The following is an 18,223-nucleotide window of genomic DNA, read 5'->3' on the forward strand; positions in this document are numbered from 1 at the left end:
ACAGGAGTTTGCTTTGGAGTTTAGGACCTTGGCTGCCGGCGCTGGATGGAGCGACAGGGCCCTGATCGACCATTACCGTTGTAGTCTACGCGAGGACGTCCGTCGGGAGCTGGCCTGTAGAGACACCACCCTCAACTTCGATCAGCTGGTGGACATGTCCATCAGGCTGGACAATATGCTGGCTACTCGTGGACGTCTAGATCGGGGTCTGGTTGTTCCATCCTCCTGCACTCTCTCTCCCGAACTTATGGAATTGGGAGGGATGGTGCGCAGGGAGACCGGAGGGGGTTCCCGCTTGAGCACCATCTATGATCGCAAAGATCACACTGCTGGTCGGTGCCGGGTTGGTTCCTCTGGGAATAGAGAAGGCAGGCAGGGCACTCTGGCATCACCCCAGGTGAGTAGGCACCATTCTCATCCAGAGCCCTCTGCTGCACTAATGTTTGTCTCTGTCACTTTTCCGGATTTTTCCCTGCATTCCCAGTATAAGGCGCTAGTAGATTCAGGCGCGGCTGGGAATTTCATTAATAAAAACTTAGCTCATAGTTTAGGGATCCCTATTGTTTCTGTGGATATGCCTTTCCCTATTCATGCCTTAGATAGTCGACCAATAGGGTCAGGGTTTATCAGGGAGGTCACCGCACCTTTGTATATGATAACGCAGGAGGGTCACAAGGAGAAGATTAGTCTTTTCCTTATTGATTCCCCTGTGTATTCTGTGGTGCTAGGCCTACCCTGGTTAACTTGTCATAACCCCACTGTTTCTTGGCCACAGAGGGCTCTCACGGGGTGGTCGCGAGAATGCTCAGGTAGGTGTTTAGGGGTTTCCGTTGGTGCTACTACGGTGGAAAGTCCAGACCAGGTCTCCACCGTGCGCATTCCCCCACAATATGCCGATTTGGCTCTCGCCTTCTGTAAAAAGAAGGCGACTCAATTACCACCCCATCGACGGGGGGATTGTGCGATAGATCTCCTGGTAGACGCTGCATATCCCAGGAGTCACGTATATCCCCTGTCGCAAGCGGTGACGGTGGCTATGGATACATATATCTCTGAATCCCTGCGTCAGGGGTTCATTCAGCCATCCATTTCACCCGCCTCTTCGAGTTTCTTTTTTGTGAAGAAGAAGGATGGCGGTTTACGCCCGTGCATTGATTATCGAGGTCTCAATAAAATAACGGTGAAATATAGTTACCCGAAATATAGTTACCCGTTACCTCAATACAGTTATTGAGTCAATGCACGGGGCACGCTTCTTCACAAAATTGGATCTCAGGAGTGAATACAATCTGGTGCGTATTCGGAAGGGTGATGAGTGGAAGACGGCATTTAGCACCACCTCAGGTCATTATGAGTACCTTGTCATGCCATATGGGTTGATGAATGCTCCATCAGTCTTCCAATCATTTGTAGATGAGATCTTCAGGGACCTGCACGGGCAGGGTGTAGTGGTGTATATCGATGATATTCTGATATACTCCGCTACACGCGCCGAGCATGTGTCCCTGGTGCGCAGGGTGCTTGGTCGACTGTTGGAGCATGGCCTGTACGTCAAGGCTGAGAAATGCCTGTTCTTCCAACAGTCCGTCTCCTTCCTAGGGTATCGCATTTCCACCTCAGGGGTGGAGATGGAGAGTGACCGCACTGCAGCCGTGTGTAATTGGCCGACTCCCATCACGATAAAGGAGGTGCAGCGGTTTTTAGGGTTTGCCAACTACTACCGGAGCTTTATCCAGGGTTTTGGTCAGGTGGCGGCTCCCATTACCTCACTGCTGAAGGGGGCCCTGGTGCGCTTGCAGTCGACAGCTGAGGCGGACAGGGCTTTTAGTCACCTGAGGGCTCTGTTTATCTCGGCTCCCGTGCTGGCCCATCCGGATCCCTCTTTTGGGTTCTCATGGAGTGTGACAGTTGAACTAAGCTCATGAGGCATTTATAAGTTATATTTGTCAAGAATCAATGGATATAAGTCCAAATATAAAATGTAGTAACTACAGATTGCACCTTTAAGTCTATCAAAAGTGTGCGAGTTAAAACATGTGTCCATTAGGCCTATGTATTTAATTTTTTTAGCAGCATGAATTAGAAAAAGCCCACTTTTATTCCATAGGCTGGGATCCGCACTGTGCAGCTGTAGCAGGAGCGCATTTTGCACTCACTGTCCACTGGTTAAAAAAAAAGATTGATAGGCAGCTAAAACTTCTTGAATTCAATCATTATTGGGTTCAAATACACATTTAGATTTGTGAACAGCCATCCACAACAACCACAATCGTTAAGGCGCAAATAGCTAAATGAGAGAGCAACAGTGTTATTCACATCAATGCGATATGTAGATAACAATAATAAGTGATATCCGTATCGCCGTAGACGGCACCACTGCTGTCATCCTTACCTCCAAGCGTTTATTCAAGTTGTATAATATTTGGATGCCGACAGCAGTCGTACCATTGGAAGACATAGCTTGGACTGTAGCCTACAAAAGCCTATTCCTGCTATTTTCAAACCCACTTGGTGTGTCATCATAGCATCATAGTGGTCTCATAGTGGTCTCAGGTGGAACAAACTTAAACTTGCGCCTTTTTTCAATGCTGATTTGAATGTTATTGAGAAAACAGAAGTGTCAAATATTTTTTTTTGCAAACCTCCTTTCTGAATTTAAAAGTAATCCTTGAAGTAATCATCTAGTTTTTCAAAAGTATCTGTAATCCGATTACAATACGTTTTGCTGGTAATTTAACGGATTACATTTACCGTTTTTTTGTAATCCCTTACATGTAACAGATTACATGTAATCTGTTACTCCCCAACCCTGCTCCCAGATGTTATTTTGCCCAGTTACCCCTTCATCCCAGTGTAATCATATATTCTTGTTTCATGGTTGTACACCACATAAGAGTGGTAACAATACAATAACAATGTAATACAGGGATTGCCTGCCTGCCTGCCTGCCTAATCTGAATAAAGGGAAGTCTTTCAACGATTTACCCATTGCAGCTTTATCTCAAACCTTTTTGCATACTGTTGACGCATAGGTTTTTGCATTAAATGCAATGTATTGACATATGGGTAATGAACCTTGATGCCTATATTTTCACAAAAGCTCACTTTCTGTGGCTTATCAATGACACCATGTTGTAATGGAGGTGTTGATTCCAGATCTGGTTTACAGGCAAATTCGACCTGGATATCGATATCTGCTAAGCCTAAACACTGTAGAATCAGATCTATAAAAGTTTTAAAATGTACTAAGTTCTAAATGACCATGACAGACAATGACAATGATATATTGGAAATTGGCCTTGACAGTGACAGATCTGATTGTCCTTTTAATTACCTTGTAATAACATTCTTGGGTAACCCTCCTTTAACAACCCAGAGTCCTCCAGCTGTTTAGCCATCCACTCACGCACTACTGTACAGTATATTACATATGATATACATGGTTTAAATTGACACGTACCTTGGTTCCTGGTAGTCCTGGGAGCCCTGGTTCTCCCTGTGGTCCTAGGAATCCAGGCTCACCCTGTAATCAGCAAGGATATAAGAGATGTTCATAAAAAAATATGTCACTGTTGTTACTACCATGCATGCAGGCATGCATGCACGCACGCACACACACAATCAGCAACAGTATAAAAATGTAAAGGCAGACTAAGCAAGCCCTAAATTGTAACTGAAGTACCTATGTGACGCAGGGTACTGTACTAAACCACAAATTAACTCTAAGTCCCACAACATAATCTCCAAACTTTTAGTTGAGCAACCACTGTATGTGGCAGGGTCTACAGACAACCATGGACTACAAAAAGAAAACCAGCCATGTTGCGGACACCAACATCTTGCTTCCGGACAAGCTAAACACCTTCTTTGCCTACTTTGAGTAAAAATCAGTGACGCCGAATCGGCCCGCTACCAAGGACTATGGGCTCTCCTACTCTGTGGCTGATGTGAATAAGACATTTAAGCGTGCTAACCCTCTGAAGAATGCCGGCCCAGACTGCATCCCTATCTGCGTCCTAAGAGCATTCGCAGACCAGCTGGCTGTAGTGTTTACGGACATATTCAATCTTTCCCTATTCCAGTCTGCTGTCCCCACTTGCTTCAAGATGTCCACCATTGTTCCTGTACCCAACAAAGAAAAGGTAACTGAAGTAAATGACTATCGCCCCGCTGCACTCACACTCACTTCTGTCCTAATGAAGTGCTTTGAGAGGCTAGTTAAGGATCATATCACCTCTACCTTACCTGACACCCTAGACGCTCGTCAATTGGCTTACCGCCCCAATAGATCCGCAGACGATGCCCTATCCCATCTGGACAAGAGGAATACCTATGTAGGAATGCTGTTCATTGACTATAGCTCAGCCTTCAACACCATAGTCATCATTAAGCTCGGGGACTTGGGTCTGATCCCTGCCCTCTGCAACTGGGTCCTGGACTTCCTGACGTGCCGCCCCCAGGTGGTGAAGGTAGGAAACAACACCTCCACTTCGCTGATCCTCAACACAGGGGCCCCACAAGGGTGCGTGCTCAGCACCCTCCTGTACTCTCTGTTCACCCATGACTGCGTGGCCACTTACACCTCCAACTCAATCAAGTTTGCAGATGACACAACAGTAGTAGGACTCATTACCAACACTAATAGATAGCCTACAGGGAGGAGGTGAGGGCCATGGAAGAGTGGTGCCAGGAAAATAACCTCTCACTCAATGTCAATAAAACAAATGAGCTGATTGTCGACTTCAGGAAATAGCAGAGGGAGCACACCCCTATCCACATCAACGGGACCGCAGTGGAGAAGGTGGAAAGCTTCAATTTCCTCGACGTACACGTCACTGACAATCTGAAATGGTCCACCCACACAGACAATGTGGTGAAAGCACAATCACAACCTCAGGAGCAACCTCAGGAGAGACATATCAACCTCAGGAGGCTGAAGAAATTTGGCTAGTCCCCTAAAACCCTCACAAACTTTTACAGATGCACAATTGAGAGCATCCTGTCGGGCTGCATCACCATCTGGTATGGCAAAACTGCATCGCCCGCAACCACAGGGCTCTCCAGAAGGTGGTGCGGCCTGCCCAATTCATCACGGGGGGCAAACTACCTGCCCTCCAGGACACCCACAGCACCCGATGTCACAGGAAGGCGAAGAAGATCATCAAGGACATCAACCACCCGAGCCACTGCCTGTTTACCCCGCTATCATCCACAAGGTGAGGTAAGAACAGGTGCATCAAAGCTGGGACTGAGAGACTGAAAAACAGCTTATATTTCAATGCCATCAGACTGTTAAATAGCCATCACTAGCCGGCTTCCACCCAGTTACGCAACACTGCACCTTAGAGGCTGCTGCCCTATATACATAGACTTGGAATCACTGGCGACTTTAATAATGGAACACTAGTCACTTTAATATTGTTGAAATTATGTTTACATACTGCTTTATTCATCTCATATGTATATACTGTATTATATTCTCCTGTATTTTAGTCAGTGCCACTCCGACATTGCTCTATCTAATATTTCTATATTTCTTTATTCCATTCTTTTACTTTTAGATGTGTGCATTGTTGTGAATTGTTTTAGATACTACTGCACTGTTAGATACTACTGCACTGTTGGAGCTAGGAACACAAGCATTTCGCTACACCCGCAATAACATCTGCTAAATATGTGTATGTGACCAATTCAATTAGATTTGATTAGCTTAAGTGTTTCTAAACTCAAGTCTGCTGCCTGTTCTGGTCTGTAGATACATCAACCCTTTAAATTCCACAGTGACAAAATATTTCCACTTTGGTGTTAGATGTAACAGGATGATTCTAATGCCGGAATGAAACTATTCTTATTAGTTGGACATGAACAATACCTAGTAGTGCTGCACACTCTTAGAAGTAAAGGTGCCTGGAAGAACCTTTTGGGTTGCCATTCCAGCGGAACCTTTCCAGTTGAAAGAGGGTCTTCGAGGAACCCCTGTGTAAAGGGTTTGAACCGGAACCTTTTGTGATGGGAGGGGTTACATTTTTTTACTTTAAAAAAATATATTGTAGAGGTGGCAGCCTATCAGATTGGAGGTATGGCTTTCAGATAGTCCTTTTTGGCCACCCATTAACGTAAATGTCACTCCTGTTCATCATGTTACGTTTGTACACCTTAAATGTTTATTTCCCTTGAATATTGATGCATATTACATATTCTAATATAATATTAACATTCTGAATACATACAGTACTAACGTGGTAACTATTCCAACTTTGGGATTTGCATAGGCTCTTCAGGAACTAAAGCACCTCTGTTAGCCTCATTGAAACTACAAAACTGAGGGCCTCCCGGGTGGCGCAGTGGTCTAGGGCACTGCATCGCAGTGCTAACTGCTCCACCAGAGTCTCTGGGTTGGCGCCCAGGCTCTGTCGCAGCCGGCCGCGACCGGGAGGTCCGTGGGGCGACGCACAATTGGCATAGCGTCGTCCGGGGTAGGGAGGGTTTGGCCGGTAGGGATATCCTTGTCTCATCGCGCTCCAGTGACTCCTGTGGCGGGCCGGGCGCAGTGCGCGCCAGCCAAGGGGGCCAGGTACACGGTGTTTCCTCCGACACATTGGTGCGGCTGGCTTCCGGGTTGGAGGCGCGCTGTGTTAAGCAGCAGTACGGCTGGTTGGGTTGTGCTTCGGAGGACGCATGGCTTTCGACCTTCGTCTCTCCCGAGCCCGTACGGGAGTTGTAGCGATGAGACAAGGTAGTAATTACTAGCGATTGGATAACACGAAAATTGGGGAGAAAATGGGATAAAATTTAAAAAAAAAACAACTACAAAACTGTTAGTGTTTAACCTTATCATGTGATGACTATACAACAGAACCAATTTACAGGAATTACATTTACTCTAATGGGTTAATTTATGATTTGTAATCCCTTTTCAACACAGAAGATCTTGTAAATACTAAATAACATACATTTTTGGTATTTTGGTATTTTATTAGGATCCCCATTAGTTGTTTCGAAAGCCTGGGGTCCACACAGAACATGAAACATGACATAATATAGAACATTAATAGACAAGAACAGCTCAAGGACAGAACTACATACTATTAAAAATGGCACACAGCCTACATATCAATACATACACACACAATATCTAGGTCAAATAGGTGAGAGGCTTTGTGCCGTGAGGTGTTGCTTTTTATGTTTTTTAAAACCAGGTTTGATGTTAATTTGAGCGATATGAGATGGAAAGGAGTTCCATGGAATAATGGCTCTATATAATACTGTACGCTTTCTTGAATTTGTTCTGGATTTGGGGACTATGAAAAGACCCCTGGTGGCATGTCTAGTGGGGGAAGTGGGTATGTCAGAGCTGTGCGTAAGTTGAATATGCAAACAAATAGATTTTTTTTCAAAATGTTTATTATAAAAAGAAGTGAAGTAGTCAGTCTCTCCTCAGCTATTAGCCAAGAGAGACTGGAATGCATAGTATTTACAGTATATTAGCCCTCTGATTACAATGAATAGCAACACATGCAGCTCTGTTCTGGGCCAGCTGCAGCTTAACTAGGTTTTTCTTAGCACTTGACCACATGGCTGGACAATAATCAAGATAAGACTAACCTAGAGCCTGCAGGACTTGATTGGTGGAGTGTGGTGTTAAAAAAGCAGAACATCTCTCTATTATGGACAGACCTCTCCCCATCTTTACAACCAATGAATCTACATGTTTTGACAATGACAGTTTAGAATTTAAGGTAACACCAAATAATTTAGTCCCCTAAACTTGTTCAACAGCCACACCATTCATTACCAGATACAGCTGAGGTCTAGCGCTTAGGGAATGATTTGTACCAAATACAATGGTCTTAGTTTTAGAGATGTTCAGGACCAGTTTATTACTGGCCACCCATTCCAAAACTGACTGCACCTCCTTGTTAAGTGTTTCAGTAACTTCATTAGCTGTGGTTGCTGACATATACAGTGGTTCTTCCTTTAAACGTTGCATCGTACTGCAGCACAGCTTGCGGGTTGCAAAATTTTATGGCACGTTATTTAAGTGTCAGCCATTGTTGCCATTAATGGCAGTTAGTGCTAGTTTGCCAACCAGAGGGCATCTTTGAGAAGCTAAGTTATTGAAATGACATGGAGCTGTAGGCCTAAGAGTCAAAGGGAGCCTAATTAGCTTAATTAATTTGATGAATATTATAATTTTTCTATTCCTAGAAAAATGAAAATGTATTTCCTACTGTAGCCAATGTACTGTAGGTCTAAGGGTTTACATTAGGAAAATATGGCACTTGTACAACGTGTTTCTATTCCAAGAAAACTAAAATGCATTTGTCGCTGTTTTAGCGTAACTTACTTATTGGCATAAAGGCCTACTTAAAAATACAGTACATCAATCAATCACTCATTCATTTGTGCATGTCATCACACAGCATACAAGTCATCCATGTCTTTAAATACAGTCAAGCATTTTAGTTATAAAACTCAATAACAAAGGAAAGGGAGCCTTGATTAATTTTACAATCATGGCTCAAGAGATTTAATTAAGGGTTTCAGTTAGGAAAATATGGCGCTGTACAACGTGACTGGTCGGGAGAGGCCTTGGCTACTAAGTGACTGCGAGCGATGAGCAAAATAATCCTTACATTGCCACATAAAAATCTGATTATTTTATAAAGACCAGTCCCCATGCTCTGTCATTCAGTGATATTTATTCCCATAGTAACTCGTTATGGATCCATCCAGATGTGGTTAGAAAACAGTGCATTTGGAGGGCTATCCCACGGCTAAAGCGATTTAATTAAGGGTTTCAGTTTCAGATAATATGGTGCTGTACAATGGGACCGGTCGGGATTAGGCCTAAACAAAATAATCCTAACATTTCCAAATAAAAATCTGATTGATTTATAAAGACCAGTCCCCATGCTCTGTCATTCAGTTATATTTATTCCCTATTGTCCTGCTGATAGTTGAAATAAACATCTGCATTTTGAAAGAGTATTTTTTTATCATTATTTTATTAACTAAACAATAAATACTGTACAGTATATGCTTGATCCGACATTTTGTGGTTGCATGAGTTTTTTTCCCACACCTACAGTAGCCGAGCTATTAGACTACCCTTTTGTAAAGGTTGGAGAGTCTATTGTCCGGCTAATAGTCCATCGTGGAAACGTTGTTTGCAGGAATTCACAGCCTGCTACTCTTGTGAAAAATAAAATGCCTCCAGCTGTCCATCACTACTGTAAATAAACACACATAATATCTAAGGGGCTTTTATATAGTTATAATGTAGGGTTAAAAATAATAACAATAATCGTTGGATAACTGATCGGCTCTCGGAACTCATTAACGAGGCGGCTTCAATCTTCAATATGATCATTAATTCAGAAGGTTAAACACATAGGTTTTAGGCCTGCAGGGGGCAATAATAAACAGAAAATTGCGTGTCAATTCATAAACCATGGAATCGGTACATGAAAAATCTCTTCCCAACTATTTTGCAATCTGTATGGCACAGCTGTCATTTATTTGGTCCTTAAATGAAACTGGTATATATTTTTAATTATCACAAATGTCTTTAACCAATTTTGGTCTTTAATGCAGGGCCGAAAGACAAGTCCCTTACTTTTTCCCCCTTCCACTTGATAAAGGTTCCAATTGATCAAGTTATTTCTTATCAAATAGTATATTTGAGTTTAACCTGTCTAGGATCAGCGTGGCGCTAGCGGCACCCCCCCCCCCCCCACTGAAAAACCAGTGCCGCGAAATTCAAAAAAAATATTTTTTTAAAATATTTAACTTTCACAAATTAAAGTCCAATACAGCTAATGAAAGACACAGATCTTGTGAATCCAGTCAACATGTCCGATTTTTAAAATGTTTTACAGGGAAGACACAATATGTAAAGATGTACATCTATTACCTAAAAACACATTAGCATAATCCACCATCTTTTATTTGTCCACCAACACCAGTAGCCATCACCAATTCGGCTAAACTAAGATATTTATAGCCCCTAACCAACAAAAAAACTCATTAGATGACAGTCTGATAACATATTTATGGTATGGGATAGGTTTTGTTAGAAAAAAGTGCATATTTCAGGTAGATGGCATAGGTTACAATTGCACCCACCGTCACAAATGGAATAGAAAAACTACTTAGAGCAACGTGTTTACCTACTTACTAATCATCAAACATTTCGTAAAAATACACAGCATACACGAATCGAAAGACACAGATCCTGTGAATACAGACAATATTTCAGATTTTCTAAGTGTCTTACAGCGAAAACACAATAAATCGTTATATTAGCGTAGCACATAGCACATAGCAGCCCAGCATTGATTCTAGCCAAAGTGAGCGATAAAAGTCAACATCGCCAAAAGATATTAATTTTTTCACTAACCTTCTCAGAATTCTTCCGATGACACTCCTGTAACATCATATTACACATTCCATATAGAGTTTGATCGCAAATGTTTATATTTAGCCACCAAAATCATGGTTAGACAATGTGAAATGTAGACAAGCTGGTAAAGAAAAAGTCCTTGCGCCACTTAGACAGTGATCTACTCTTATACATAAATACTCATAAACGTGACTAAAAAATATAGGGTGGACAGGGATTGATAGACAATTTAATTCTTAATACAATTGCGGAATAACATTTTTTAATTTATCCTTACTTTTCAATACAGTTTGCGCCTAGCGAAGCTACGTCATAAAACATGGCGTCCTAAGCCACTAACATTTTTCGACAGAAACACGATTTATCATAATAAAAATGTCCTACCTTGAGCTGTTCTTCCATCAGTATCTTGGGCAAAGGATCCTTTCTTGAGAGCAATCGTCTTTTGGTGGAAAGCTGTCCTCTTGCCATGTGGAAATGCCTACTGCGTTCGGGATGAACTGAAAAGCGTGCCCAACTATTCACATCGTTGCAAAAATAAATGTCCCAAAATCGCACTAAACGGATATAAATTGCTATAAAACGCTTTAAATTAACTACCTTATGATGTTTTTAACTCCCATAACGAGTAGAAACATGACCCGAGTAATATTACCCCCTTCACTAATGCTTGGAACAGGAGCGGGCCGGTGTCCTCTAGGCGCATGACGCAGCTCCAAAAGAATGACTAGCTTCACGGTTTTTTCATTTGTGGGGCCTGTGAACGCGCAATCGACCCCATTGGAATCGTCATCACGTAAAGGCATCCAGGGGAAGACGTAAGAAGTGTCCGTATAGTCATAGCAATATCAGTGCCGTTTTAACTGACTTCAGAACAGTGGCCAACATTTCTGAAATCTGAATCCATGTCAGGGAAATTGCTGTAGAATGGGCTCTGTTCCACTTAGAGACAAAATTTCAACTCCTATAGAAACTATAGACTGTTTTCTATCCAATAATAATAATAATATGCATATTGTACGATCAAGGATTTTGTGGGAAGCCGTTTCAAAAATTACCAAATTAGCATAAATAGTCTAAACAGCGCCCCCATCCCCAACAGGCACAATATTTGTTATATTATTTGTTCTGTCTTTTCTGGTGGATTAAACTGAAATTGCTTATTTAAAAAATAACGATATTATTTTGGAGATTATTTTGTTTTCAAATAACCAAAAGTGAGCGGTTATAATCTGAATAAAGGGGAAAAGGCCATTCTTGAACATGGTGTGAGAGATTCTTACTATTTTGTAAATAAAGGCAGTTTGTTATTTAGAATGATTTATTTCTGTTTTTAGAGGGAGATAAACCAAAAGCCCACCATGCCTATTTTTCAAAAATTGTCAGTCCACATGTTAAGTATAATTCCCCCACAGTTTTTGTTGTTGTTGCCTGATGCAGGACTCTAGTGCCAGAGAAGAGAGACTCTCAGACTGAAAATGCCTCCATTAATTTATGAAAAGATAGTCAATTTGTGCCACAGTTTAGACTACTGATATAGATCAGCGTTCCAACTCCCCCTTGTGATAGTGTGGTGCAATGACAGAATGCCACCATCTACCACTAACGGTCGTGGCATGAGCTCGTACCTTTTAAAATAAGCACCACTGTACGTACAGTGCATTCGGAAAGTGTTCAGAACCCTTGATTTTTCCACATTTTGTTACCTTACTGTCACGTTCGTCGTATTTAGGAGACCAAGGCGCAGCGTGATAAGCATACATTCTTCTTTTAATAAAGGAAGAACACTGAATAAACTAACAAAGTAACAAAAAACTAACGTGAAGCTATAACAAACGAGTGCTGACAGGCAACTACACATAGACAAGAACCTGCAAAACCAAAATGGAAAAATGGCAACCTAAATAGGATCCCAAATCAGAGACAACGATAAACAGCTGTCTCTGATTGGGAACCAAATTCAGGCCACCATAGACCTACAATATGCCTAGACTAACAAACACCCCAAGACATACAAAAACCCTAGACAAGCAAAACAAGCATACCCACCCTCGTCACACCCTGACCAAAATAATACAGAAAACAGAGATAACTAAGGTCAGGGCGTAACACTTACATTATTATTCTAAAATGTATGAAATAGTTTCTTTCCCCTCATCAATCCACACACAATACCCCATGATGACAAAGAAATAAATGAAATTCAACATTTGCATAAGTACTCAGTACTTTGTTGATGCACCTTTGGCTGCGATTACAGCCTCAAGTCTTCTTGGGTATGACGCTACAAGCTTGGCACACCTGTATTTGTGGAGTTTCTCCTATTCTTCTTTGCAGATCCTCTCAAGCTCTGTCTGGTTGGATGGGGAGCATTGCTGCACAGCTATTTTCAGGTCTCTCAAGAGATGTTTGATCGGGTTCAGGTCCGTGCTCTGGCTTGGCCACTCAAGAACATTCAGAGACTTGTCCCAAAGCCACTCCCGCATTGTCGTGGCTGTGTGCTTAGGGTCGTTGTCCTGTTGGAAGAATAACCTTCAACCCAGTCTGAGGTCCTGAGCACTCTGGAGTAGGTTTTCATCAAGGATCTCTCTGTACATTGCTCTGTTCATTTTTCCCTCGATCCTGTCTAGTCTCCCAGTCCCTGCCGCTGAAAAACATCCCCACAGCATGATGCTGCCACCACCATGCTTCACCGTAGGGATGGTGCCAGGTTTCCTCCAGATGTGATGCTTGGCATCCAGGCCAAAGAGTTCAATCTTGATTTCATCAGACCAGATAATCTTGTTTCTCATGGTTTGAGAGTCCTTTAAGTGCCTTTTGGCAAACTCCAAGCGGGCTGTCATGTGCCTTTTACTGAGGAGTTGCTTCTGGCTGGCCACTATACCATAAAGACCTGATTGCTGTTGTGCTGCAGAGATGGTTATCTTTTTGGAAGGTTCTCCCATCACCACAGAGGAACTCTGGGGCTCTGTCAGAGTGACCATCGGGTTCTTGGTCACCTCCCTAACCAAGGCCCTTCTCCCCTGATTGCTCAGTTTGGCTCTAGGAAGAGTCTTGGTTGTTCCAAACTTCTTCCATTTTTGAATGATGGAGGCCCCTGTGTTCTTGGGGACTTTCAATGGTGCAGAAATGTTTTGGTACCCTTCCCCAGATCTGTGCATTGACACAATCCTGTCTCAGAGTTCTACGGACAATTCCTTCAACGTCAGGGCTTGATTTTTGCTCTGACATGCACTGTCAACTGTGGGACCTTATATAGACAGGTGTGTGCCTTTCCAAATCATGTCCAATCAATTGAATTGACCACAGATGGACTTCAATCAGGTTGTAGAAACATCTCAAGGATGATCAATGGAAACAGGATGCACCTGAGCTCAATTTCCAGTCAGAATACTTATGTAGCAAAGGCTCTGAATACTTATGTAAATAATGTATCAGTTTTAATTTTTCATTATTTGTTTTTTATGCATGAAAACAATGGCTGTTGTGATGAAAGTACAGTGCCTTCATAAAGTATTCACAACCCTTGATGTTTTCCACATTTTGTTGTGTTTACAGCCTTAATTTAAAATGGATTAAATAGACATTTTTGGTCACTGGCTGTAACACAGCAAAATGTGGAATAAGTCAAAGGGTGTGAATACTTTCTGTAAATATGGCACTGCAAATATGATGATTTCATATGATATGAACAACCTATTCTTGTCAAATGCGTGAACAGGGACTGAAATATTTCTTTGATAATCTACATATACAGTTGAAGTCAGAAGTTTACATGCATCTTAGCCAAATACATTTAAACTCAGTTTTTCACAATTCCTGACATTTAATCCAAGTAAAAATTCCCTGTCTTAGGTCATTTAGGATCACCACTTTATTTTAAGAATGTGAAATGTCAGAATAATAGTAGTGATAATGATTTATTTCAGCTTTTATTTATTTCATCACATTCTTAGCAATTTTTGGAAAAATTACTTGTGTCATGCACAAAGCAGATGTCCTAACCGACTTGCCAAAACTATAGTTTGTTGAGAAGAAATGTGTGGAGTGGTTGAAAAACGAATGACTCCAACCTGAGTGTATGTAAACTTCCAACTTTTTACAATCAACTTTACAGCTTACATACTTACATAACATAGGCCTATAATTTTCAAAAAGGAAATTGTAAAATTGTAATTTCAGTTAAGAACAAATTCTTATTTACAATGACGGCCTAGGAACAGTGTGTTAAGTGCGTCGTTCAGGGGCAGAATGACAGATTTTTATCTTGTCAGCTCTGGGATTTGATCTAGCAACCTTTCGGTTACTGGCCCAATGCTTTAACTACTAGGCTACCTGCCGCCCCAATACTATAAGTATAGGTACCTTAATAGAAAGTTACTCAAGTAGAAGTGAACGTTCCCCACTGGCGACTCTACAAATTGGATAAAATCTCAGCTTTCATCTCCTATTAAAGTTGTCCATCTGATTAACAAAAAAAGTGGTTTTGTTTCACATTTTGAGTGGCGAACGTGGGTAACCAAATTTGTCTCCCTGCTTTGCATACTGCTACTACTGCTTTTTGAGCAACAGACAACGATTATCTATAGATAAGTTATAAAAAAACATTATCTGAAGATTGTAATTCCTCACTGCAGGAGAGAGGCTCATTCTGATCCACTCCAGATTTTTGCAGTGTGTAAAATAAAACAAAGAATTGTTCGGTAAAAAAGTATTTGAACTCACATTTCATGATCTGACATAATGGTAGTCCACCTTTTAGCCTTTACATTAGAAATGTGCTATTTTTCATGGGTTTAAACTCTACTAAACGAAGAGCCATTTGGGAGTCAAATGAATGGCTCTTTCTGTGAACGGAACCAAAAGATCCGGCTCACAGAAAAGACTTGTAATGCCCATTACTAGAACGATGGGACTAGTTGCTAATGATGCGGAAGGTTCTTAGCGATGTGTCTTTCCTCCACAAATTGACAGAGTCCGACTAGCGAATGAAAGTGTATGCGGGACTTCCCAGCTTCCAATGACTGTGGATATTTAATACTCTAGTGCTGTATATCGTTGACTGCTTACGTGAAGAGGGGATTAGTAACAATGTATCTCAGGTGTGCTTGTCAAAATGGAGATGTGCTCTTCATGGCAGATTTATGCATTGAGTATATGGTACCAACTGTAAACCAGTGTTTGTCTCAAGGCATTAAGATCTACACAACTTTTAGCTGTGATAGAAGCACATATTTAAATCTAAAACTGTAGACGTTCATTTCCCACTGAAGTGAAAATCAAGTGCTCTTTTGCCCAACAAAAAGTCATTATCATAATCCTTGAATTATGCATTACATACAGTAGATGCTCTTTCAGATGATGTGTGACTGAACTAAAGGAAATGACCAATCATTTAGTGGTATGCCTGATTGCAGCATTGCCAGGGGTGTATTTATCAATCGGCACTGCTATTCAGCTGGCCAACTCACAACAAAATCTTGATCGTATGTTCCATTCTAATTTGAGTAATAATTTGCATTTGTTTATGTGAATAACATGTAAATAGTTTTATCCTTGACCATTGAAACATGAACAATTATTGACAAATCTGTATTAGCTTAGATTTGCATGTTGGTAGGTGGGAAGACAAGGCACAGGGAAGACTGGAAATTCTTTGGGATGAAGACAACAGAATTTACCTTAATCCCGGGAAGTCCAGGAAGCCCTGGAAGTCCTGGCTCTCCCTACATAGGAAAAGTGTGACATGTTACAGGCGAGTCGAGCATCTGTCCTGGTGCCTTCAACCGCAGTCTTTACCCTCTCTATAACTAGGTCCCAAACAGCTCTACAATGAGTTGGGCCCTGATGAAGAGTACAACTTGCACTTGTGTTATGTACCAGTGTTACATGCAATCATCATTAGATAGGGCCACTGTGGTGCTGATTATGTGGACTAATAAAGTTAAGAGGTCTGCAACAGCTTTAAAGGGATTCAATTCAGTAAGTTTGGATTGATTTCTACTGAGATTTAATTTTTTCCCTCAATTTTCATTAAAAAGGCCCAATCAGCAGTTGAGACAATAACAAAGCAGACACCCCACCTCTGTTTTGGTAAAAATCTGAGGGGTGGGGCTGGAGAAACATCACCACTCTCAAATTCAAAGACAGAGCTATGGATGCAAAGATTGACCATCTGTGATATCAACATTATAGTTTTAAAGCTATACAGTGTTTGTTTCCATTCACATTGCTTACAAACATTGGAGTGAGACTAGATAATATTTTGGGTTATGATTGGTTATGACAGTTGAACTAAGCTCATGAGGCATTTATAAGATATATTCCTCAAGAATCAATGGGTTTATATCATTAATTTATAAGTCCAAAAATGAATGTAGGCAATGTCATTCTCAAGTGGAGAATTCTGGACTCACATACAGAGCACAAAAGGATGAAAGCTAAATTGGGGTTGAGTGAACTATGGAAAAGGCAAGAGGCCAAGCACTTCATACGATTTCTTAGAAGCATTTCAACAGAAAATCTTCTGACTGTGCATAATTTAACGCACTATTTAAGACTATTACATTTATGGCATATGAGAAGAAATATTCTGTGCTGCTGACAATGATCAAGAGTAATAGCACTTATGTTACGGCTGTCACTCTCCTCATCCTCGGACGAGGAGAGGAGAGAAGGATCATCAGACCAATACGCAGCTTGAGGGAAATAAGCCATCTTTTATTTCGTAACGACGGCACACGAAAACAAACACTTTAACAAACTTACAAAACAAGAAAACGACGTAGACAAAACCTGAACATAAACTCACATCACTAAACGTAAACTCACGGACAGGAACAGACTACATCAAAACGCACGAACAGCCAAACAGTCCCGTATGGTAACATACATCGATGACACGAGAGACATCACAGGAGACAATCACCCACAAACAAACAGTGAGAACGCCCTACCTAAATATGACTCTTAATTAGAGGAAAACGCAAACCACCTGCCTCTAATTAAGAGCCATACCAGGCAACCCAAAACCAACATAGAAACAGATAACATAGACTGCCCACCCAAAACACATGCCCTGACCATAAACACATAAAAAACAACATAAAACAGGTCAGGACCGTTACAGAACCCCCCCCTCAAGGTGCGAACGCCGGGCGCACCAGCACAAAGTCCAGGGGAGGGTCTGGGTGGGCAGTTGACCACGGTGGTGGCTCCGGCTCTGGACGCTGTCCCCACACCACCATAGTCACTCCCCTCTTCTGTCTACCCCTTCCAATGACCACCCTAAAACTAACATCCCCTAAATAAACGGCCAGCACCGGGAGAAGGGGCAGCACCGGGACAAGGCGCAGCACCGGGACAAGGGGCAGCACCGGGACAAGGGGCAGCACCGGGACAAGGGGCAGCACCGGGACAAGGGGCAGCACCGGGACAAGGGGCAGCACCGGGACAAAGGGCAGCACCGGGACAAAGGGCAGATCCCGGCTGAGGAACTCTGGCAGGTCCTGGCTGAGGGACTCTGGCAGGTCCTGGCTGAGGGACTCTGGCAGGTCCTGGCTGAGGGACTCTGGCAGGTCCTGGCTGAGGGACTCTGGCAGGTCCTGGCTGAGGGACTCTGGCAGGTCCTGGCTGAGGAACTCTGGCAGGTCCTGGCTGGACGGCTCTGGCAGGTCCTGGCTGGACGGCTCTGGCAGGTCCTGGCTGGACGGCTCTGGCAGGTCCTGGCTGGACGGCTCTGGCAGGTCCTGGCTGGACGGCTCTGGCAGGTCCTGGCTGGACGGCTCTGGCAGGTCCTGGCTGGACGGCTCTGGCAGG

The 18,223-nt window shown here is 42.4% G+C and overlaps 1 protein-coding gene across 6 annotated transcripts in view; it reads right to left on the reverse strand.

The window, feature by feature from the left end:
• LOC129865654 (collagen alpha-1(XXV) chain-like) overlaps nucleotides 1–18,223 on the reverse strand; it is a 315,129-nt gene that overhangs the window by 75,832 nt on the left and 221,074 nt on the right. For all 6 annotated transcript variants that reach the window (XM_055938597.1, XM_055938596.1, XM_055938594.1 and 3 more), the window contains 2 exons: nucleotides 16,087–16,131; nucleotides 3,461–3,523 (listed from right to left, as the gene is read on the reverse strand). In XM_055938597.1, coding sequence (XP_055794572.1) covers nucleotides 3,461–3,523; nucleotides 16,087–16,131 — 108 coding nt within the window. The remainder of the gene's footprint in view (nucleotides 1–3,460; nucleotides 3,524–16,086; nucleotides 16,132–18,223) is intronic.

The sequence above is a fragment of the Salvelinus fontinalis genome, chromosome 11 (assembly GCF_029448725.1).
Source record: "Salvelinus fontinalis isolate EN_2023a chromosome 11, ASM2944872v1, whole genome shotgun sequence".
In the NCBI taxonomy this organism is placed as follows: domain Eukaryota; kingdom Metazoa; phylum Chordata; class Actinopteri; order Salmoniformes; family Salmonidae; genus Salvelinus; species Salvelinus fontinalis.